Source organism: Curcuma longa, chromosome 11, assembly GCF_044706935.1.
Source record: "Curcuma longa cultivar G26 ecotype Majalengka, Jawa Barat chromosome 11, ITB_CL_G26_1.1, whole genome shotgun sequence".
NCBI classification, from domain to species: Eukaryota; Viridiplantae; Streptophyta; class Magnoliopsida; order Zingiberales; family Zingiberaceae; genus Curcuma; species Curcuma longa.
Window position 1 is genome coordinate 18,192,315 of NC_133871.1, and position 23,680 is coordinate 18,215,994.

At 35.9% G+C, this 23,680-nt stretch overlaps 3 protein-coding genes across 5 annotated transcripts; 2 read left to right on the forward strand and 1 right to left on the reverse strand.

Moving 5' to 3' along the window:
- Window positions 1-123: 123 nt before the first annotated feature.
- Window positions 124-9,137, reverse strand: LOC141839842 (phosphoethanolamine N-methyltransferase-like). Of its 3 annotated transcripts, none has more exons than XM_074727688.1 (12): window positions 9,115-9,137; window positions 5,302-5,413; window positions 3,584-3,721; window positions 3,325-3,462; window positions 2,701-2,844; window positions 2,254-2,364; window positions 2,006-2,147; window positions 883-1,163; window positions 619-780; window positions 486-539; window positions 310-384; window positions 124-222 (listed from the first exon to the last, which is right to left on the reverse strand). In XM_074727688.1, exons 1-12 carry the CDS (start codon window positions 9,117-9,119, stop codon window positions 124-126), a joined length of 1,461 nt encoding a protein of 486 aa, XP_074583789.1. In that variant the 5' UTR covers window positions 9,120-9,137. The 3 variants fall into 3 exon arrangements, with proteins under 3 accessions (XP_074583789.1, XP_074583788.1, XP_074583787.1); XM_074727687.1 differs by lacking the exon at window positions 9,115-9,137 and adding an exon at window positions 5,552-5,585 and having other exon boundaries at window positions 5,302-5,420; XM_074727686.1 differs by lacking the exon at window positions 9,115-9,137 and adding an exon at window positions 5,531-5,585 and having other exon boundaries at window positions 5,302-5,420.
- On the forward strand, window positions 8,466-14,980 carry LOC141839841 (paired amphipathic helix protein Sin3-like 5). The gene is made up of 15 exons (XM_074727685.1): window positions 8,466-8,488; window positions 8,593-8,770; window positions 8,845-8,946; window positions 9,026-9,172; window positions 9,251-9,443; window positions 10,027-10,280; window positions 10,363-10,517; window positions 10,611-10,738; window positions 10,837-11,091; window positions 12,227-12,654; window positions 13,424-14,038; window positions 14,112-14,212; window positions 14,301-14,439; window positions 14,519-14,668; window positions 14,882-14,980. Exons 1-15 carry the CDS (start codon window positions 8,466-8,468, stop codon window positions 14,978-14,980), a joined length of 2,967 nt encoding a protein of 988 aa, XP_074583786.1.
- Window positions 14,981-19,971: 4,991 nt separating this feature from the next.
- On the forward strand, window positions 19,972-21,583 carry LOC141837261 (ACT domain-containing protein ACR8-like). The gene is made up of 4 exons (XM_074724699.1): window positions 19,972-20,027; window positions 20,236-21,034; window positions 21,114-21,218; window positions 21,320-21,583. Exons 1-4 carry the CDS (start codon window positions 19,972-19,974, stop codon window positions 21,581-21,583), a joined length of 1,224 nt encoding a protein of 407 aa, XP_074580800.1.
- Window positions 21,584-23,680: the final 2,097 nt, after the last annotated feature.

Here is a 23,680-nt window from a genome sequence, read left to right on the forward strand (position 1 = left end):
GGGTAAAGTAAAGCCAGGTTTAATAATAGTAACGAACTTGAGTTCCACCAGGCAAACATTCTAAGACATCCTTCCTAAGATAAACAATCACACAATAAAACAAGCTACCTACGGTTCCAGTGTTTATTTCTTTTTCGCGATGAAAAGGCCCCACCTCTGCTCACCAACCGAGCTCCTCTTCAGCTTTGCCTTCCAACCATTCACAATCTCATCGTAGTCTTCCTGCTTGCCAAACAGTACCATACATATTAACCTTCGTTCACTATTGGCCACATCATATTGTTATAATCGTTCTTTATTCATTTTTACCTGTGAGAAATCTTGTATGAATGCTTCCTTTTCCTTCTCAACTGCATCCAATTCCCTTTGTAGGACCTCCAAAAACTGTTGAGGGGAAGGGGAAAAAAAGTTTAATTAGCTTTCAGTTAGATCCAGTATGAATCGGTCACTGTCTAGTTTTGGGGATCCGTTTTTGAGAGTGGAACCTGATTTGTCCTGTCGTCTGCAATAACTTCATGAAACCCAGCATCCTGTAGCATCTGGTCACAGATATCACACCGATTACCATTGTCCTAATTACGCACAAACATGCAGCTGAATATTGACTTGGAAGCTAACCTTGCCATAAGCTTCTATATCATGGAGATCATATCCTCTTTGCTTAATATATGCCAGGAAGTCCTCAGATGGAGTCCCTGATTTCTTGCAGTAGTCACTGATAAGGACCTTACCACCAGGTTTCAACCACTTGAAAAAGCTCTTGAACAATGATGCTTTGTCCTGAAAAACAACCGTTATTATATAAGTAAGGACAAGTAGGTGAACACCAAACAATAATAGCAGTAGGTGATATAATCAAACAAAAGTTGTGATAGGACATACTTGTATATGAAGGATAGTGTCCCGGCTGTATATAACATCAAATGTATTGTCCGGGTATGATTTCTTTGTGCAGTCAGCCACCTCGAACTCTACTGAGCATTTACGTCCAATTGCACGTTCAAGAGCCAAGGATATCATGTTTATTGAAAGATCCATCCCAACCACATCGACTTCAAAGTTTTCAGCCATGTAGAAGTCACCTCCACCAATGCCGCACCCGACATCGAGGACCTTCTGTCTGGGTTTAAGTTCAAGCTTTGCCACAAACTCCTTTGTAGTCTCTGATGGCATAAATAAAATAAGCCAAGTGCTTTAACAAACATAAAAGATACAAACAGTACTAGTTCAAACACGTAATACAGGAACATAATAAGATGGTAACTCTGTCAAATATATCTATGTTATAAGTTTCTGTTTCTCTCAGTGATAGCATTTGAACCTACAAGAACCAGAAAATATAAACTAGAAAGGTAAGTTGAACAGACTAGCAGAAACTATCAAGTCACAATTCAGTTTAGTTTCTCAACCAGAAGTGCCAAACAATATGGAAATATAGGTCTCTACAAGAAAGCCTTCTGTCTTTCATTGGGACTAAACAAACATAACTTATGATATAAATACACATAAATGTAGTTTACTGTCCTGATGTTATGAATGATATATATCATATTTTCTACTTGAGATCCAAGATGGTTTTGAACATCATTTTACTTAAACACATAAGAGACTAGTGCACTAGTTTTTGGACAAAACGAGGTAACTTGTGATCTCAAAATCAATACCAACCACATTTAATGATGTTCTATTAACAATATCTACAGTTGCAAGGAAGCAAAAAATAATAATAATAAAGCAATGGAAACTAACTTGATAAATTCTTGGCTAACAATTTCAGAAATTTAGCTCTATTGAAACCTTATGCTCTATGAGATGCAAGTTCAGCAATAGACTTGAATCTTCTATTTAAATATAAAGTACATGAAACAATGAAAATATTATACATTATCTGAGCTAGATGTTAATGAATCTCAAACAACTAGCCTATATGTTAGTATAAGCTTCCTAAATGTTTCGTGAATGAAAAAAAGGAATGATAGGAGGGCTAATGGAAAATTGTTTTTACCGATTCCTCCAGTGCTCACAAAACCATTTCCAAAGACACGCTCATACCGTAAAATCCCACTGCTTTTGTATTGTACATTGTCTAAGAAACGTTGGAAGCCTCTGTCATCATCTGACTTAACTTTCTGCCACATCCAACAGACCTGTATATTTGGTAAAATAACTTGAGAAGAACATTGAAAAAGAGCCTAGACAATTTTTTCTATAAAAAAAAAAACTGAAGAATGAGAACACAAGATTAAGGTGTACCTGGTTTTGATTTTTCTTGTTCTTCACATATGCTGAAATGCACTTACATGTAATAAGAGAGAGTTCAAAGGAGTTTCCTTGGTCATCATAAGTATGACACTCCTTAAACGTCTGCATTCAAATAAAAAATGTGAGACTAGAACAATAAGGATAATTTGGGCTATATAGGATTACTGCTAGTTTGCTCGAATAGCTTCTTTGTAGAACAAGTCAGAACAGGACTGAGTACATAAAGAGAAAGAAAGATATTCAATGCATCCTAGTATTTTAATAGAATAAAGAGACATTTTTTGGATTAATAGAATAAAGAAACTTGGACAATCTCACTAGTAATAAAATCTGCGCATTCTAGTATTTTAATAGAATAAAGAGACATTTTTTTGGATTAATAGAATAAAGAAATTTGGACAATCTCACTAGTAATAAAATCTGCAGCAGATACATTACCTTTGTGTAGAATCGTGGCTCCCGGTAATGTGTTGGATTGACTTTCCGTTTTGAGTCACCGGATTGATGGAAGCAAGATTCTCTAAAAAAGACATATCCACCAACCTTCACCCATTTTACTATCCTCTCTAGCAGTTCTTCCACCTTTGCAAAAATAACAATTTTTAGGTGTTGTGAGGAATGACTGTAATGGAAAAGTTAATTTGCAAATACAAAGATAAGATCCCTGATTCTTTAAAGATGAAAAGGATAAACTGATAAATAATAATAATAATAAGTGTTATAAAATAAATTGATTTCATATTCTTTATTGATCAATAAAGATATTACCACATCTGAGGATTCTGATTATCCCATTCTAAAGGTGTCTAAACTCTAAAATACTGTTGTGGAAATGGAAACTGATAGGGATGGTTTGGGAGCAGATCAGACAGTTCAATCTTCAATTGTTATCAATGCAATGACTAAGAATCAGAAAATATGTATGTAAAATAGAGCTAGACATATAAATGCATTCAGCTGAACACGCATACCCCTGGATAAACAATTGCACTTCTGAAAACAGATAAGAGTAACTAGCATAACAAAATAAGAAAATACAAGTATCCATAAAGGTTTTAATACCTCTTTATCAGAAAGATACATCAGTAGCCAATTTGAGAATATCAGATCTATGGAATCTGCTTTAATAGGCAAGTTTGGTGATGTTACATCAGCACACAGAAAGCTAGCATTCTTGTAGTGCCCATTCAAACTCTCATTCTGCAATGGATGACAAAAAACATAATGTTTATGGGACTAATTCCATGAAGACAATCTAATATTATATACAATCTGTAGAGCATTAAATCAATATTGTCTTGATGAGAGTTGCCTAAAATACCTTCTTGATTACACTTTCAATGAAGTCCAAGGCCAGAACATGACCAGCTTCTTTTGCAAGTTCACCAGTAAAGCGACCAATACCAGCTCCAATCTCCAAGACTGATTTTCCTTTATAAGATGGAAGTAATGACAGGACCTACAGGATGATAATATTTATGAGAGCGCTAATAGTAGGTCATCACAAAGAATGCCATTCTTAAAAAGGGACTAATTTCCTTTTGTTTGCAAAATCTTAACTAGCAGATAAGGATGTAAGTCTTCAGATATAAATAACTTAATAGAAAGGTAAGAGATAAAAAAAAATTGATCGTCATGGAGATCATATGGACCTTGACTCGATAGCTCAGGTGATAAAACTTAAATCGCTTAAGAAAGAAAAATAAGTTTGCAGTTGCTACTGAACAAGTGTATAACAAAAGTAGTTTTGTTATACTGAAACAGATTTTTATGTCATGCCAGAAAAGTAAGGATCCAAGCACCCGCAGTGAATGAACTCGATGAAAAACAGTTAGGCCGCCAAACCCCACTGGCACAGTTTTTAAGACATACGTTCAGTTTATCACGACCCCTTGTTTAGTACTGCTTGTGCAATTTTCAAACCATGTGGATCACTTTGGAATTTTATTGGAAAACAATACAAATTATTTTGTGTGTTTCTCCCTCTAATTTTTCCTCTCTCTCTCTTCGGATATTTTTTTCGCCCATCATTTCTTATGCCTTCCAATTTCTTATTATTTTTTGCTCTGCTCCCTCTTTTCTCCAATTCAACACTTCCACTCCATTCCATCTTAGCAGCGTTAACTTGGTAAATTCGAGTAGCTTACAAATCTGAGCTGATTATTTGGTATTATTGACAAATAGCACGGTCACCTCAGATCCAAATCCTATGGAGTGGAGGGGTGGTCTCTATAATATTTTTAATGCTACATCCCTTTATAATAGTTTGATTATACTGATCTATCATAGTCAATTAACTATGGATGGACATCAATCTGATTGGACAGCTAAACGAGACCTCGATAGGAAATCCTATGGAAGCACCTCCATAGGATTCAAGTTCCACCACTTTTTCTCATCGAGTTATTTTTCTTCCTCCGTCCTCTTTTTCCCTCCATCATTTCATCTTTAATTTACATCCCACCTCCTTACTGGCTTGTGCCAATCTATATTTTTACATTGGTAGATCGACGTTCTAGTACAAGGATACAAATTTCAAATGTTTTACTAAGATATAAGATAAATCAAGAACAAAAACAGAGAGTTTATTCTTCCCATGTAGCATGTCTGTTGGCTCCTTTATGCTTAGTAATTTTAAGAAGCATCTTCATGTTCTATTCTTTAACGAGTTCAAACCGCAAAAAGGGACTTAATTCTTATTGCAAGGTTAATTCGTTGCGTCTAAATTTTGCTTACCAGAGCAATGATTCAAGAGAATCAAGTCCAATTGTAGTTTGAATCTGAAAATTAGATCATACTGAATTTTTAAAGGACTGTTATCTATTGTTTTTCGTCGTTCCTTGTTATGAGTCAATTGTCCGTTCTTGTTCAAGTTTCTGGAACGTCAAACCCGATTCAGGTTCATATCCAAAATTAACAGTGGTTATAAATATAATTAACGATCAAGTCAATGATCCAATCTTAGCTTGTTGGACGAGGCGCGGCCAAACCCATTTAGTATTACTTAAATATGTGATGGCATTCTGAAAATTAGTATACCTCCGGCCTCTCTTCCTTGTCGAGTTCAGAAGCATGGGAGTCGAGCATCATCGCCTCCACGGTAAGATCCTCAGAATGCTCCATCCAGTAGCTCTTCTGCACCTCGCGCTCCATTTCCCCTGCCACGGATCGCAAATAACAACGTCGCCACAGACAGAGAACCATATGTTTGCAGTTTGATCGAAAGATAAACGGTTTTAGAAACAGACAACTCAAATCTACATTAAACAAAACAGACCTAGGATCTCACCATTAACGTCGACGGAAGTGGTAGTAGAATCCATTATATTGTTTCCTGATTCCGATCTCGATTTGGTGGATATATGTAGTAGATGTCTAAGATCCCTCGACGGCGAGGCGACACCTAGAGAATGACAACACACCCTTTCTTCCTCACTCAGTGATTCGATTTCTCCGGGCGATCTTTACTCCTCTCCACCACTCGCTACTTAAATTGAAGTGGTGCGAGGGAGTGACGAGGCGGCATGGAGGTGAAAGCGGCGCATAAAAATTAAAGTGTTGGCGGTATCCGCACAGAAGAGCGCGAGCGGGAGCACGGAGGCCGTTCATCTTCAACTGGTGCAGAGATTTTTCAAATCAATGTGAGCCGTTGATTTGCCTCACCTATCCAAAGACACCATACGATAAAATAAATTATCCATGATGTCATGATACCTCACCTATCCTATCCTCCGTGATGAGGTGGACATCTAAAAATAAAATTGTGAAGGGATAAAAAACATGATTTTGTTGATTTATTTAATTTAAATTATAAATAGTAGAATAAAATATTTTTTAATATTGAGTTAAGGTATATTTTTAATTGAAATTTTTTAATTAACAATTCTATTTAATTTAAAATTTTTTATGTAAGTTAATTTAGATTTATCAATTGAGTCATGCTTAAACTAATAAGGTTAAAAAAATATATTACATATCACTCTAAGTGAGGTATAAACTAACTAACTAAGCACAAGCTTATATAGCCTTATTAAAGAGCACTGACTCCAACATTATATTCTTCTTGACATGCTTAATATAATTCAAACTTGAATAAATTTATTGTACTGAATCAATAAAAAAGCATCTGATAGTAATAATAATATAAATTCGTAGTCTTTTTAAATGGATAATTTGGCAAGATTTTAAAATTATTTTCAAGGTAAAAGGGATAGTCCAAGAAACTTTATAATAAAAAAATGAAAGATGAGGGGTGAAACGATTGGAGATTTGCAGCATCGCATAATGAAATGAATGCGTTGTGTATTGGATTTTCAAACTATCAAATGGATATATATATATATATATACACACACTAAACTAACTAATTGGTGAGCGGTTCAAAATAGAATCGAATACACAGATATCGATTAGATTAGTTTTTTTTGGATAAATAGAACCGGCTGAATTTTATCATAAAAAATTTGAACAAACTGAACGAATCAACGTCGGTTAATTAATAAAACTGAATTTCAGAATTAAAATTGATATTTTATTAAAAATTGATTTTTCAAATTAATTGAATCAAACTTCTAAAATCGCGGTTGATTATTCGATTTAATCGATCTTTTACTTCACTACAAAAATAACCCTAAATAACGACGGATTTAACGATCGATTATAATTCGGTCGCTAGATTAGCGACCGATTTTTAAATTCCGTCGCTAAATAGCGATCGAATTAAAATCGATCGCTAAATTAGCGACCGAATTACAATCGATCGCTATTTAACGACGGAACTTGAAAATCGGTCGCTAATTTAGCGACGGAACTTAAACATCGATCGCTAATTTAGCGATCGAATTATAATCGATCGCTAATTTTAAAATTAGACGGTGAATTATAAAATTTTAACGACCTTTAGTGATCGAACCAAAGTTCGGTCACTAATTTAGCGACCGATCCAAAATTCAGTCGCTAATTTAGCGATCGAATTAATTTTCGATCGCTAAATAACGACCAAACTATATTTCAGTCGCTAAATTAGCGACTGAATCGAGTTCGATCGCTATTTAGCGATCGATAATTGTTTCGGTCGCTAATTTAGCGACCAAATTCGAATTCGGTCGCTAAATCTATTTACGATAAATTTTTTTATGATTTTTTTTATCGGTCGCTAATTGGTCGTTAATCGAATTTAGCGATAAAAAATTTGGTCGCTAATCATATGTTTTTTAGTGCTTGTTCCTAATTTAAATGATGAAAAATAAAAAAAAACTAGTTCAAAAAACTATAAAAATATGCAACATAATTTTATATGTTGAACGGTTTTATGTATATTATAAAATTTATTCAAATTTGATTTAATTAAATTAAAATATTTTAGTTTGATTTTAATTTTCTTCATTAAATTGATGATCAAAACTATATTAAAATAATCTCTTAATTATATTAATTATGAGTCCTTAATTTGGGCGGAAGATTAAATTAATTGTAGGGCTCTCTATTAGAATATTAAGATAAAATTTCGTATTAAATTCCTCACAATCTGTTTTATTTTTTAAATTCTGTAATGGTTTGAGTTTTCTGTATCATCAACATTCTAACCCACATCACGGTTCAGAAAAATCCAAGCCGTTCTTCAACGCCTCGAACGGATTACGACGGCCGATTTCACTCATCTGTTCCGCCGCGCGGGAACGTTTATTTCTGTCAATTGGAAAGCCCGAAGGCTTAAACCCTCTCCTTAAATAGCCCCCAGCCCACCCATTTCCGTCTACAATAGACAGAGTTCGTCTGAGGCGAATCGATTGCGATTCGAAGATCCCTTTTGCGAGGAAGTTGTCCCAAAGAAAAAAACACAGATTTTTTTTCTTAATTCTTGTGGTTCTCGCTCTTTATTGGTTGGTATGGGAGGGCTTGAAGACGATATGATCATGGATGTTATCAGTATAAAGCGGAAGGAACGGGAATCCCCTGTACACGATCGGTGAGTTAATACTTCTCCTGTTTTTGTTAAGGTGTTTGTTCTTTGCTATATTAGATTAATTTTTGGCATTGTGTTTACAAAAAAAGTGTGGAATATTTTTTAAAATTTTTGTAGAGAACCTAAGAGATATCGCAGTGGCACTGATGCGAAACCAGATGTCAGAGATGCCCGAAAGTATTTGATGGTTCTGGAACGATGTCTGGAAGTGGATGACTATCAGAAATTCCTCAAAATTATGAAGGATTTCGGACATAAAAGGTTTATTTTTTATTTTTATTTTCACCGTGTATGATCCAATTGGGTTATCTTTGTCTTCATTACAAAAAAAGATTTTATAATATGCATCTCGGTGCTTATTGCAGGATCGATGTAGTTGAGTGTGTCAAAAAGGTGAACGAGTTACTTCAAAGGCAACCTGACTTGTTTCTTGGCTTCCAGGACTTCTTGCCAAAGGGCTGTGATGCGAAGGATTCTTTTACCTGTATCGAAAAGCATAACTACAACTACAAGGATGCCTTAGAATTTGTTCACAAAATAAAGGTAATCCTTGGTTTATATTATAATTGATGACTTAGAACTTAATTGCCTATTTGTCACTGGTTTTGGTGGTGCAGAATCGCTTCTCAGATAATGATCAGAACTACTACACTTCCTTCCTACACATCCTGAACATGTATCGTACTTATCAAAAATCAATCCTTGAAGTACAACAAGAGGTTCTTTGGTTTTGTTTCAACCATTTGTCTCTGAGATCATTGTTTGTTTCTGGGTTTCTGTTAAAATGTTTTCATACAGGTAATGATGCTTTTCCAAGACCATGATGATTTGCTCAAGGAGTTCTATTGTTTCATGCCTAATTGTTCTAAAGGACTGACTTCTAGTCATGCATTATCCCGAGATCTTTTTGGGCCAACAAGTACAGATTATGCTGGAGGTGAAAAGGTATACTAGCTTTACAGAGTAGGAAATAGTTGATAAAGAAATCATGAACGTGAAGTTTAATATATCCTCTCCTTCCAGATGCTTCAAATAGAAAGAGTATCACATGATGAATATGGTAGCTTGAACACTCATTTGCATGATCTAGAAGATAATGAAAGAACAAAACAATTCCTCTCAAGTGATGAAATCTCCAAATGCTATGGGTTGAGAAACACAGGCGTAGAGCATGAAACGAATTCCAACTGTTCATTGTTGCACACTGGTGAAGAAGGTAACTAAGACTTAAATTGTATATTATTTAGTAGGTGTTTGGTATAAGATAATCTTGATCCTTGCAGGATTACTAGTAATTCTACAAGTGCTAATCTTCCCCATAGTAAACTTTTGTGGATCTTGTCTGAACCTTTACATTCACTAAATACACGAATATACTTTCAATTCTATAACCTACTGTTAATTTAGTGAATTGTAAGACAATTTTAATTAGACATCATGCCATGTGGAACATTGACACGAATAAATTTTTGTTCAATCTTGTAAACTAAAAAGCTTATTGAGCCTGATCTTTTAGCAAACTCAACTTAAAACAAAGTTGTGCACTTGTGTTTACAAAGTTGGCTAAAACCAATTTATTTATTTTTTATAATAGATTATAGATAATATTCTGGCTTATGCTCTGTTATATGGCCTGTGCCACAAAATCGTCTAACAATTTGACCATCCATATGCTAGTAGTGATTGCTGATATTCATGTTTAGATGAATAGCCGGTGCCAAACAGACCAAAAATATTTGAGCTATAGTTGTTGCATTTTTCATTCAATTATCCTACTAAAGTAGTTTTTTCTTATGAAGGTCATTTGCATAAACCAGTCATGGAAGAGGACAGATTGATGGAGATAAAGTTAAATAGATATGATCAGAAGGAAAAACTATCCTGGAGTGTGAGTCCTGAAGGAAAATGCTTTGATAAAGATTATACGCTTTCCAGAAATGCTGATGTTTATGAAGATAATCCTATCATAGACGATGAAAAATGTGAACCCAGAAGAGAGAACTTCTCAAACTATCAACGCTATGATTCTAGTTATTGTTTTCTTCCAAAAAATGTATTCTTCAAGTATTCTTTGTTTATTTATTTAAATTTGGCTTATTGTACATACTTAGTTGTCATTTTTTGCTTCTAAACAGTATCCAGCCCCTCGAGCAAGCTATATGACTGAGCTTGATGCATCTGTCTTGAATGATAGATTGGTGTCTGTGCCCTCTGGAAGTGAAAATTGCACCTTTAAGTTCATGCGCAGGAATAAATATGAAAAATGTTTATTTAGATGTGAGGATGACAGGTATAACACATTTCTTCAAACCATGAACTCTTCTTGTAGATTCTTTGAGTAGCAAGCAATTTAATTGGACTGAACTATTTTAATTCTCTCCAGGTTTGACGTGGACATGATGCTACTTAAGGTGGCTTTGACTTCTCAGAAAGTAGAGGATTTGCTAGAGCAGGTCCACTCTAACAAAATTGAACTGGGAGCTACATTTCAGATTAAAGACTACCTTACTGGTTTGTATCTACATGAAATGTCGTTGCCAAATCATGTGATTTTGTTTTACAAAAAGGGGATGGATATTAATATTCTGTTTTCATCTTTAATGCTCCAGATCAAGACTTAAGATGTATTGAACATTTATATGGTGACAATGGGCTGGAAATTGTTGGTCATCTAAGTGCAAATGCAAGTTCTTTGCTGCCTGTGATATCAATTCGTTTAAAGCAGAAACAAGAGGAAGGGTCAAGAAAGCGTGCGGAACTTGAGAAAGTCTGGAGCGAAGCTTGTGCAAAGTATTATCTAAGATCACTCGATTACCGTAGCTATCAATTCAAGCAGCAAGATAGAAGGAATTTGTCATCAGAAGGTGTTTAACTCCCCAAACTTATCTAACATCTTTAAATTATTTACAAAATTAATAATTCTTAATTATTTCTGTGCACCTAAACATATCACTTTATGGCATTATCCATCTTGACACGGCCATAAGACCTTGTCAAAAGTTTTTTCTATATGCAGCACTTGGGAAAGGTTTATCTGGTGGGTACATTTTAGTTTCTTGAGTGCTGCTAAATAGATAACTTAAAGCTTGAGGTAGTTGATACTATGTATAACTGCAGATAAAGAATATCAGGTTGACTTAGGTTTTTCAGCTTTATCAAATCATATTCTTAGTTCTTTTGACCTATACAAAAGAATTCATTTTTCTTCAAATGTTCATCGAGGAACCACGGGCTGAGTCAAAACTTCCATTACCTCTGGTACATGGATTAAAATTTCAGATGAACTAAAATAGCTTGTGGAGTCATAGTTTTGCTCACTTGAGTGCTCAACAGTTGTAATTCTTGTTGTTGGGAATGTACCGATTAGAATAGAGCAGTATACCACTACCAAGTAGTGCATCTGGTACCAACCGTACCACCCAATATGATATGAAAATTTTGTCCTTGCTCTCACAGTTCACTTCATTTTTGTAATTAAGTCATTCTGTGCAAGGTTATTTTTGCTTAGAATATCTACACAACTGCTTTGGTTGAGCTGGATGCAAATAACTATGTTTAGAAGAGAATATTGTGGAAAGAACCCTTGCTTAGAAGAGTTAGCAAGTAATTATTTTTCCCAAAGGTTCACAAGATTAAGTGATTTGTTCGTCTTATTTATGAAATTTAGATTTTTCCTAGATTTCTTTATGTGCTAATTCAGTGGCAAGCTCATTCAGGATATCAAATGTAGAATTTTCATGAGTCATTCATGCTGTTGCATTTTCTGGAATGGCTAAACACACATGTGCAGTTGATACTCTGTGAATCTTGATACAACCCAACTTTAACTAGGAAAAGTGAATGTGTTGTTCATAAACTTCTCACGCAAGTGAAATACTATTATGGATTGAATTATGCTGGACAAGTTGCTTTTATTTTTTCCCTTGTCAAGGATTTCTGTCACTTCTGAATTGTAGCTTTGTTCTTATATGCTTCTTTCCTTTTCTTTTTCTCGTGCAGCTTTGTTAGATGAATGTAGACAAGTAAACGAGCGAGAGGAGGACAATATGCTTCTCAAGAGTGTTACTGGGAATAGACATAATAGTTCTATCATGGTATTTGAATATGCAGACGGAGAAATCCATGACGTACTTCACAAAATTATGGGGTACTATTGTGGTGAACGTTGCAACTCTAAGGACGAAATGGACAACATCATGAGGATATGGACAACCTTTTTGGAGCCAATGTTTGGAGTTTTGACATGGCTCCAGGACACTGAAAGCATCAAAGAAAAGGAGCAAAATTCTACTAGTGTGCCAACCTCAGCTCATATGGATGCTTCTCTTGGTGCTAAAGACTTTGCAACACATCTCGACTACTCTCATACTTCAAACGCATCTATTTTCCTTGCTCCCTTTGGCAAAGAAAATGTCAACAATTTAAAGGTAATAATTTTCTCTTGATTATATTAGTTTTAATTTTCATATCATTTATCCATGTTAGTATAAAGATTTTGCCTTTTCCTTTGAAATTTTAGAGCCGAAAGAGTACAAATTTTGTTAAGCTCCTATGCTACAAGCTACTAGCAAGAATGGAAGTTAATTAAAATGGACTTTGGAAACACTTTTTTATTTGTCTTGAGCTGAAGGCCCCTTCCTCCTTATCAATCTTTGCCGTCTTGCTCTTTCCAGGTATTGTGGGGTCAATCATGGAGTTGTGGCTATCGTTGTTCTGCTGCTAACATAGTTACTACGTGGGCGACCTTAAAATGTGATTCATCACAGCAGTACTACTCTGCTACTACATCACATCAACCTACATAATTTAGACTAAAATGAATAGAAACACAGTCCTTACTGATACTCGGAGAGATTTGCATATCAAATTCTCTTGCAAGTTCAACATAAGTTTCTCCTCTGTTATCTTTCCTCGACTCATTTCAACCATAAAATGCACTATTATATGCTCATCGACTTTGTATAAATTCACTTGTAAGTTACAACTGAATTTAACCAGTGAATGATCGATGTCCATGTTTTTATCTTTTGAACAATATAATCGGTTTCTTTATGTGAAACTATAACATTCAAGTCACAAGTCATTTTATGGGCATATGATAAATAACTATTCCGTTGTAACTTGTATTATGTATACCATAAATATTCATAGTCTAATCTGTGTCACTATCTTTGTTTCTGTTTCTTGGGACGCCAGACATGGGAGTCTGTTATTCACACAGGTTGTGGTAACCAAATGGATTTTTATAAGAATGCTCATCTATCCACTGAAATTCGTATCATATCAGACTACGAAGATGAAAGAGAAGAGGGTGAGTTATCACCTGAAGTCCATCTTGGAGATGGTCGGTTCTTGGATTTTGAAGATTCTGCAACCGAAAAGACTGTTGTGGTAAAAAATAGTTCAGAGTTGCTGATAAATCATATTGAGGCAAAAGATGGGACTGCAATGTACGATCTCAATGTCAATAAAAACAATAAAAGTACAGAAATGCATAGAAGTGACAGTTCAAAAGCATATCACGTAGTTGAAGATGCATCAGTTAGTGAAGATTATGGTGCCAATGATGCTGAGGAGTCCTCTTGTGAACACAGTGGGGAAAGGAAATGTGTTACTCAAGGTTTCAAAAGTGAAAGAATGTGGGTTGCAGAAGTGTCTGACGCGGACATGTACGAGGCAGAGGGAACAAGTGAACAGCTTTCAGTGTCTAAACCTCTCGCTCAGCATTGGCCTAAACGATTGCATGAAAACAGACCATCAAGGATCTTTTATGGAAATTCTTCATTCTATTTGCTTTTTAGGCTTCATCAGGTCAGCTGAATGTTTTCCAATTCTTATTATTTTTAGTTATCATAAATCTTTTTCTTAATTTGTTCTTTGGCAGATTTTGTACGACAGAATACTGTCATCAAAGATGAATGCGTCGTCGACTGAAACTCGATTGAGAGCCCTGAAGAAAGCAGCTCCTCCTAATCACTTTGCCAAGTAACCGATCTTGAACTATTGTTATATCATGTATGTTGGTTCAACCCCAATTATCATGCATTTACATTGTTTCATAACATGGTCGCAGATTTAAGAAGGCACTTTACAGTTATCTTAATGGTTCCACAAACAAATCAAACTTTGAAGAGGATTGTTTTACATTTGTTGGACCTCAAGCGTATTTGCTGTCCACATTGGATGTTTTGTTATCTAAACTCGTGAAGCAGGTATAATATATAAAATTCGAAGATTTACTTACATTTTGCATTCTTCTAAATGACTTGGCTTGTTGCCTTTTTCTTTCAGCTACAAGAAGTCGCATCCAATAAGAAAGAGAACGAGTTCCTTCAGCTCTTTGCGTATGAAAACTCCAGAATAAGTAGCAGATCAACTGACCTGATTTATCTTCAAAATGTTTACGCAATTCATCATGGCGACATATTCCGTTTCGAATGTGTACGTTCCCATGCCCATCCTTAATTTGATGCTAAAGTTGGAGACTATGATCGATTCTTGATTTGAACTACATTGCTCTTAGGTTCTTAATTTCTTTGTGGATCAGTTTCATATTTCCTCAGATTATCACGTTTTATTTAATTTGGAAGACCATTTCATAGTGTAGTGGTTTATTGTACGATTCTTATTATTGTTTTTCATTTTTACATACAGTCTTCGAATCCCACCAAGTTATCAATACAGTTCATGGAACACCCGTATAAAGAATCTGAAACAACTACAGTTTGTGAAGAATCAAAATTTGCAGCTTAATTACAGTGTTCCTGATCGAGAGAAAGGCCAGGAAACGAGAAAACCTTTCCTTGATAGGTATCTTTTCGTATAATGCTTGAGTTTGTTTTTAATTGATAGTATATTTTTTTTACGATCGAGTTTCGTCGAACGTAACTGCAGGAATATAAATATATCTAAATCCAACTCCAGTTGGAAAATTCAGTTGGTCAACCATCTTTCAATCAAGGTACGTATTTACCTTAAAATCCCTACCAATATCTACTTCATCACAAACTCACTTGCTTCGTGGACATGTGATACTAGCTATTTGTCATGCATGCAGATTTATTATGAGATGGGCACAGAGGACTTCCTCATCAATATCGATCAGAAGAAGAAATCATCTATATCATATCGATCCTCCAATGATTCTGCATCTCGCAACCGTTGCACAATTGTTCTTCGCGTGTAAAAGGTTTTAGGAAAGCTAGCTCGATCTCTTGAATCGGACTTCTTGGCGTGGCGTGTAAAACATTTTAGGAGTTTTCTCTTGAGCCATGCATTTAGATTAATTAGTATATATATATATATAGTTTTTCTCTGCTGCGCGCCTCCTCCTCCGCGCCTCCTGGCGTGACGTGGAAAACATTTTCGCTTCGCTGCGAGTTTCACCTTTCCCCCAAAACCTTTCAAATCGCGCGCCCAATTCCTCACTCCGCCCGATCAAAGGTGATCATGCATTTAGAAATTAATTAGTATATATATATATATATATATATATATATATATATATATATATATATATATATATATATATATATATATATATATATATATATATACGTGAGGGAAGAAGTTGGAACGCATGCAGATCAGTTGCCAGCTAGTGATAATATTGCACTAGCTTCTTGTAAACTCAAATGTAGTAGCTAGCTAGTAGTCGTCTGTCTGTCTGTCTAGCTAGCTAGCTAATTCAAAGAATTTAATTAATTAGCACATCTGTTCAGCATAGGATGGGAGTCAATTAGATCCACAGGACAGGATTCTTTTCTGACTATATATCACTTGTAGCATGCACTTGGATAATTATGCCATAATCTTTATACTTAAGTTAATAATTTCATCTTGAACTTAATTTTCCTAGTTGCCTTAATTACGTACGTACTGCATGCTTTTAATTCCTCTAGATATCCAATTATAGAAAATTCAATTAAAAATTCAATTGTTACAAATTAATATCCATAAACAAGGGGTGTTAATTGGATTAATTATAATGTTGTAATTAATATTATCATAAAATTTGTATTGTTTTTGAAATTAAGATGAATATAATTGTCGGCAAAATTTTGTCATCAGCTGGATTGCAAATCATCTTAGGACCGAAGACGTACCATTAACTTTATTTTGGGCATGCATCTGGCTTCAGTAGAAGTCGTAACATATATAGTTTATGGCTACAAAAATATTAAAAGAAACTTATATATATAGGGTACATTGTAAATCAATTGGCGCTCTAGTGATAATAGAAAATTAACAAATAAATAGGATTTAACCGATCGAGCAGGGTTATTGAGACCTCAGTGCTTATAATTCTGCTTCCTCAATCATAATGTTGAATCATATGTTACTATAAAAATTATAACAGATAGTCAACAATAAAATTAATTATAACATGTTACCATTAAGCAAGTTAAAATAAGTGATAATGAATAATATAATAAATTATCAAACATAAATATATATATATATATATATGCATTTTTTATCACTATCTTTTTCGATAAATAATAATTACTGATCATGGATTATGCAACTAATAGTCTTAGAAATTTTTTAATCGGTAATTCATATTTACCAATCAAAATAAGATTATTGACCCTTGTTGATTGGCAATCTATAGCCAATTATAAGGACCAATCTAATTCTTACTAGAATTTTAAGGTCAATGATTAGTTATAGATCCAAAAAAAATTAGATAGACAATTATCCAAGTATATAGAAGGTTTAAAATAACTTTTAGACCCCTTTTAAATCACAAACAGTAACAAAATAAGTTTAAAAAATTATAACACAAATATATGTGATGATGGTTATGCATGCGGTGATACTAATAGGTGGTGAATCGATAATATAATTTACTTCTCTTGACAATTTAAGTCTTCTTCCTTTGTTCGAGATCGTCGAGACTTGAGATATTTTTTTATTAATTATTATACTCCATCTTATAACTAGCTATCTAATTTTTGGGCGCCCTCATCACTTTTGGGCGCCCTGCACACCAAGCACTCACAGTGAGCACGTACACAGGGTGATATCTTGCACACCCTCATGTGTACCTTAGCTTTCCCTGCACATCCCGGTAAACAATTAATTTTTTTTTATTTGAAAAAAATAAAACATATATGATAACTACTAAATCCTTGTTTATGTTTTATGTTATATGATAACTACTAAAACATATATGAAAAAAATTAGTTACATAATAAAAATATATATAGATCCTATATTATAACATATATGCCTCATCCTAACAATCCGGATATATTTAAAAGATAATATTAAAAAAGGGCGATATTTAAAAGATAATATTTAATAAGAAACAAAGAGTCTCACCGGCCACTTCCATTGTCACAAGCTCCACGAGTAGTTGAAAATAATTATGCTTCAAATTCGAAAAGTATTCTATCATTTGCTATATATATGAACGTTATATTATTGAAGTCAACTTCAAGATTTTTATGTTGTTGTTGTTTACATTTATTTATTGTTAATTTTTAATTTTTCCAAGTGATATATTTTTTAATAATATTTTGAAAATATTTTTAAATAGTAAATATGTTATTACTATTTTTTAAAATGATATATAATGTATATGAGTCTATTGGATCCACAAAAAAATGCACCAAAAGTTTAGAGAACTCCATTAATCAGTCCTCCACATTATTGCTTATTAATCACTACTTCCAAATCTTTCTAAATCTTCTACCAAACATTCATTAATCAAGCTCAACCAACCTGACAATATCTTCCTATTATCAAGCATCCAATAAATTAAATCGGCCGTTAGTACAGTACGTACGTACGTGTGCTACGGTAACCTTTTGCTTAATTACACAAGTCTATTAATAACATATATATATATATATATATACCATACAAAGTCCAGTCGTTGCGTGTGCATGGCAGCAGTGCATGCCACGCATGAGGCTGTACTTCACCTCCATTATTTTTCTGCGTTGATCTACGTACTCTAAATATATTAATTAGACATGAAATTTAAAGTGAATTAATTAGGTTAATTCGAAATATTAAACTTGGGGAATTAAACGTGTTACTTATTGATCATTATTAATTTGAAACCGTACCACAATATAATGAACAAAGTGGATTTGTAGCTGCGGGAAGTAATTAAATTAAATTAGTTAGGTGCGTGCACGTGTATCAGTGTATGTGGACACACCAATATAATTTATACTAAAAAATCAAGCGACTCGTCCTATTTAACAAGCTCACATTTTTCTCTCAGCTCGATAGATTCAAAGAGCCCAAAAGAGACACATCAAGATCAAAAAGATCTAAGTGACTATGACTGTGCATGAAAATATTGTACACCGAGCTAGCTAGCATTGAAGGTGTATCATGTAGGACAACTGATATAGATTTTGAGGTGTAATATAACTGTCAAATTTAAAATTTAATTAAAACTTGATCTTTTCAAACATACGTACGTAGAAAATGAAGACCGCGGGAAGAATTTAATTTATACATATAGATGTTTCTTTCTAAAAGAGTTGTACATATAATATATATATATATATCTATATCTATATACCGATCGAGCAATACTTTTCTAACATAAAGTACGTTTAGTTTTTTGTGAGAAAAAAATGAAAAGGGACAGGACAAGGGATATATCAATCAGTTCACATCCAAATAAAAGATAATTATATATACAATTAAACCCAGTTCAGTCTTCATAACTCAAATCTAGGGAAGAGAAGTAGTACTAGCTAGATGCAACAGTAAAGTTAAGCAGATAGACAAATAAAGTCTACGCACAGTATCAAAACCAAGAAAGACCACAGCAAGTGAAAAAGCTAGCTAGCTATGGTCATAAATGAGACATCCCACTTACAATTTGATGATGTGACTTTTGAGGAGTCTGATGACCTTGGCATAGTCTGGCTACCATGTACCTCCCCAAAGTTAGAAAAGTCTCAATTTGCCGATTCAGTAATATACATAATGCCATATATATATACCCGTCGATCGTTAATTTGTTCAGTACTTCAATATAATTTTATATGTCAACGGATTAAACGAGTGCATGAGTTAATTAGATCACTAGCTAGCCATTCCGGACAAATTAGTTTAATTAGTTGCCCAAGTGTGCCTAATGAATATAATTACATTAAGTATAATGGAGTAAGCAAATCAATGATATTCCAACTGTTGGAACTAATCAGTCAAATGAGTCAGTTGGATCAGGAGATCTGACACAATCATATGATATCTATAGTTCTATACTATACTATACTATACTCACTAGCTCATTCAAGGGAATGGAATTAGAAAATTGAAGTGATATTCATTGGTATCTCGAACAGTAGTACTGAGCTAGCTAGCTAGCTATCTAGCGAGGATGTGACAAAATTACCATCCCAGAAAATGCGGGGCTAGTGAATGCCATCGGACGTACAGCCTATTAAATGCCACAAACCACACCATTCTTGTGGCAGTGGCGTGGTACCCATCCGCCTGTGTTGCATGGACAACGGAGGACACGCTGCACGTGTGAGTGAGTTGGCTCATAAAGTGGCATGCATGATTCAGTTAATTAATTATTAACCGGCCGCCTGCTCACTTGTTGGGGGATGCCCGATCACCGGCCGGAGCACTCAGCGTCACCGGAGTGCGAGGAAGGGATCGGAGTAGCTAGCTAGCTAGCTAGAGAGCACCACCCATTGGCTTACAAAGTCATCATATACCAACTGAAGCGGTAGCTAGTGAGGACGAGTGGACAGTCAGAGATGGAACATGATCAGGATGAGTACCAGAAGCTCGTTTCCATGATGAGTAGTCCAAGGCGAGTAACATGCATGCTTAATTTCGATACATTGTGTTTCTGATACAGATCAGTTGTTCTTTTAATGCAATACCCTGACACTGTCAATCAGTGATTATTGTTGAATTCATTGTATTATATATATACATATATATAAAAGCTATCATGTTGAAATATATAGTGCAATCTGTGTGTATATGTGTTGTGGTTAAATTGTGATGCATGGTAGGGTGGAGATAGACAATACGGCGTCGTCCACGGCGACCGTGGTGAGCGTGAACAATGCCCGGAATAGCGTCAAGCTGCTGGATACCGTACGAGTCCTTACCGACCTCGACCTAACCATCCAGAAGGGGTATATCAGCTTCGATGGCTGCTGGTTCCTGGACGTCTTCCACGTCACCGACGAGCGCGGGTACAAGCTCCTCGACCCCGTCCTTCTCTCCCACATCGAACACTCCATAGTCGTCGGTGAAATCTCATCGACCGAGGACGGAGCAACGGGCCTCATGGCATTGGAACTCACCGGCGTCGACCGCCCGGGCCTACTCTCGGAGGTCTGCGCCGTGCTCCAGGACCTCAAGTGCAACGTGGTGGAGGCCAAAATGTGGACCCACAACGCTCGGATTGCTTGCCTCATCTTCGTCAACAACCACCATTCTGGATTAATCCCAACAGCATTAGCGGATCGCCGCCCTTGCATCCTGACCCGACTCCGCAAAGTGCTATGTGGCAGCGCAGCCAAGGCAACCGTCGTCTCCTCATCCCCCACCCTGACCCATTCCGATCGCCGCCTCCACCAGCTCATGTTCCGCGACCGCGGCGACGACGAAGCATCGTCGTCCTCTTCCTCGCATTCGAAGCCGTCGGTGTCGGTCCAAAGTTTGGCAGAACGCGGGTACTCAGTGGTCAATGTGCAGTGCCTCGACCGCCCCAAACTCCTGTTCGACGTCGTGTGCACGCTCACCGATATGGATTACGACGTCTTCCACGGCAAATTTGGGGTCGACGCAGATCGAGCCTTTCAGGTAAAGGTACATTATTATATCGATCGTCTTCGTTTTCCAAATGACGACTAATTAATTGGATCGTTTGGTATGCGCGCAGGAATTCTACATAAGGCGCATGGATGGCAGCATGCTCAGCTCCGAAACAGAACGGCAGCGAGTGATCCACTGCGTGCAAGCAGCCATCGAGCGCAGAGCATCTGAGGTAATTAATTATATATCTTAATTCCCTTGGCTTGGAATATACATACACACATGCACACACACATTCATCTGCACTGAAATTAAAATTAATTAATTAAACAGGGAGTGAGGCTAGCATTGAGCATGCCGGACAGGCGGGGATTGCTCGCGGAAGTAACCCGCGTCTTCCGCGAGAATGGGCTCATGATACGTAGTGTAGAGATCGCGACGAAGAACGGGGAGGCCAAGGACGAGTTCTGCGTCACCGACATCAGCGGTCGGCTCCCGGACAGTGGCACCGTCAATGCAGTTATCGAGCTGATCGGCGAGGGGCATCTGATCAAATTGACCGAGCAGAGCCGCAACGTTCATTCTGGGGAAGCTTAGCTAGCTGAATTGTGAGGACGTACGGACGAATCTCTGCACTGCTGTTGCCATGCTTGGCTTTTGTTGGATCATATCCCGCTCTTTAATTTAGGCACAACCATGGTCTGCATATATCGCATGTACGTGTCCAGAGTTAATATATAATCATAGAGATTTTAATATATATAATTAATCAACCCAGCAAAAAATATTAATTAAATTAACGAGTTGGAGCTGTGTTTAGGATCAACTTGGCATGGGTTACGTTAGAATATAATCGGAGCTAAACCAACCTCTAATTAATTCCGTGAAACCATGCAATGGATTTGACTCTCAACTATTATCTTATTGTTTTAATTTTCAGCTTCATGTCATTGTGATTTTTTCTAAATTAGTATGTTACAACTTTAATATCACTCTGAAATTGAAAAGAAAATAATCCAAATTAAACTAAATAAATATCTTTGTGTTATTTATCGGGTGCATGCGAATGATAACTCAATCTAACCTATATACTAAATTCATTTTCCTATGTTTATAGGAGATTTCATTTTTCACAACTTCATAGGTCTCACTGTAATTAGTAATTTCATTCAGGAACTACTTTTACATTTATTCGATCCATCTGATCAATTAAATGCTCTGACATCTCTAGGTATGTTTTCCACCCAAATTTATTTCCGTATGTTTCATCGATTATTTGCCCATTGTCAGATCATCCACGTGGATGAACCCACCAATTGCCTCTTTTATAATATTTTTTTTGTCTAAAGGAAATAATAACAAAACTCAAGAATAAATAATTTATTGTAGTAAAAGATCACCGGGCTAATTTATAGCCAATCGCAAAGTAATTAGATCGAGTGAGAAGAGTGTTTTTTTTTCAAGCATGTGACTGTCGAAAATTGATCCCTTCCTTTACCCTATTATAATAACTCTATCATCCTCTAACTAATTAAGCACCCCACTTATATAGCTTTAGCTTTGTCAACCAAGGTTGTTTGATCTATGCTAATTTGTTACATTGGAAAAATTCATCTTTGTGATTTCATTATCTTAAAAAAAATAGAAAAACTCATCTTTGTGATTTCACGTCATCCACATTCCACAAGCTTAAATCTTAATTAAAGTCGATATATTTTTGGCCTTCTATCAGTTTCTCATGGTAGATGATCTCACTGGCTAGAAAATTTTTTCTCTAAGTTTTACTCTTTTTTGTTTTTGTTTTTTTTTGTTTTTTGGTTCTTTTTGCCATTCTCAAATAGATTGTCTCTGGCAAGCTTCGTGCAATCGTGCGGGTAGTTCGAGTATTACGACCATGGAATGAGCGTGCAGTAGTTGTTGATAGAATGCCAACAAAAATAACGTAACCACTCCAACAAAAATCTCTTTAAGATCTCTCGATGGAGCGAAATTTCACCAAAGAAGTGAGATTCGCGTGTTTAACGTTAATTGGGCGGAGAGGATCGATGCTAACCAGTGCATTTATGACATGCTCCAAACTTGGATTCAATCAATGATGAGAAAATTACCACCCAAAAATAAATCTCAAGGACGAGACAAATTAATCAGTACCCAGCGTCACCATCTTTAATGGCTAATCTTCAAATCAATAGTGTTCACCTTCATCAGCTTCCACAACTCCATAAAATTTTCCCCAGTAGTACGTATGACGCGCGTGAAGTCTACTTCCATGAATATATATATAGCCATGCACGATCTATCCCTAACCTTGATCGTCAATGTCGCACGTCTTCGCCCATTAATGGTTTTATACATGCATGCATGTCTTCTCCGAAACCAAATTAAGATTAATTTTGAGCAAGACGGGACTAGCCGGAGATGGAGGTTCGGAAGAAGAAGAAGAGGAAGAGGAGGCTGTCGAACCTGCAATCGCGTGGCTGAGGTCGGCGATTAGGAAGAAGCTTGCAGTACGACCTGGAGAAAAAGCAGGTGGCCCGCCTTCGAAGGTGGAGGGGCTGAGGCGGAACCACCTGCCATTGGAGGTGGAGAGGCATGACAAGCGAGCTAGCTAGCCACGTGCAGCGCACACTCATCTCCATCAGGCCATGGAATACTAAGCGAAGCGGTGTGTGCCTGTGTGAATTTAGTGCTTAA

Bases quoted from the DNA above. Each gene is read 5' to 3' on its own strand.
- LOC141839842 (XM_074727686.1), bottom strand. From the start codon at position 5,585: ATGGATTCTACTACCACTTCCGTCGACGTTAATGGTGAGATCCTAGGT. The intron at 2,845-3,324 runs GTATTAAAACCT...ATTTTTGCAAAG, and splicing joins TGTATCTTTCTGATAAAGAG to GTGGAAGAACTGCTAGAGAG. The intron at 540-618 runs GTTAGCTTCCAA...ATCTGTGACCAG, and splicing joins ATATAGAAGCTTATGGCAAG to ATGCTACAGGATGCTGGGTT.
- LOC141839841 (XM_074727685.1), top strand. From the start codon at position 8,466: ATGAAGGATTTCGGACATAAAAG. The intron at 12,655-13,423 runs GTAATAATTTTC...TTGGGACGCCAG, and splicing joins AAAATGTCAACAATTTAAAG to ACATGGGAGTCTGTTATTCA. The intron at 14,039-14,111 runs GTCAGCTGAATG...GTTCTTTGGCAG, and splicing joins TGCTTTTTAGGCTTCATCAG to ATTTTGTACGACAGAATACT.
- LOC141837261 (XM_074724699.1), top strand. From the start codon at position 19,972: ATGGAACATGATCAGGATGAGTACCAGAAGCTCGTTTCCATGATGAGT. The intron at 21,035-21,113 runs GTAAAGGTACAT...GTATGCGCGCAG, and splicing joins ACGCAGATCGAGCCTTTCAG to GAATTCTACATAAGGCGCAT. The intron at 21,219-21,319 runs GTAATTAATTAT...TTAATTAAACAG, and splicing joins TCGAGCGCAGAGCATCTGAG to GGAGTGAGGCTAGCATTGAG.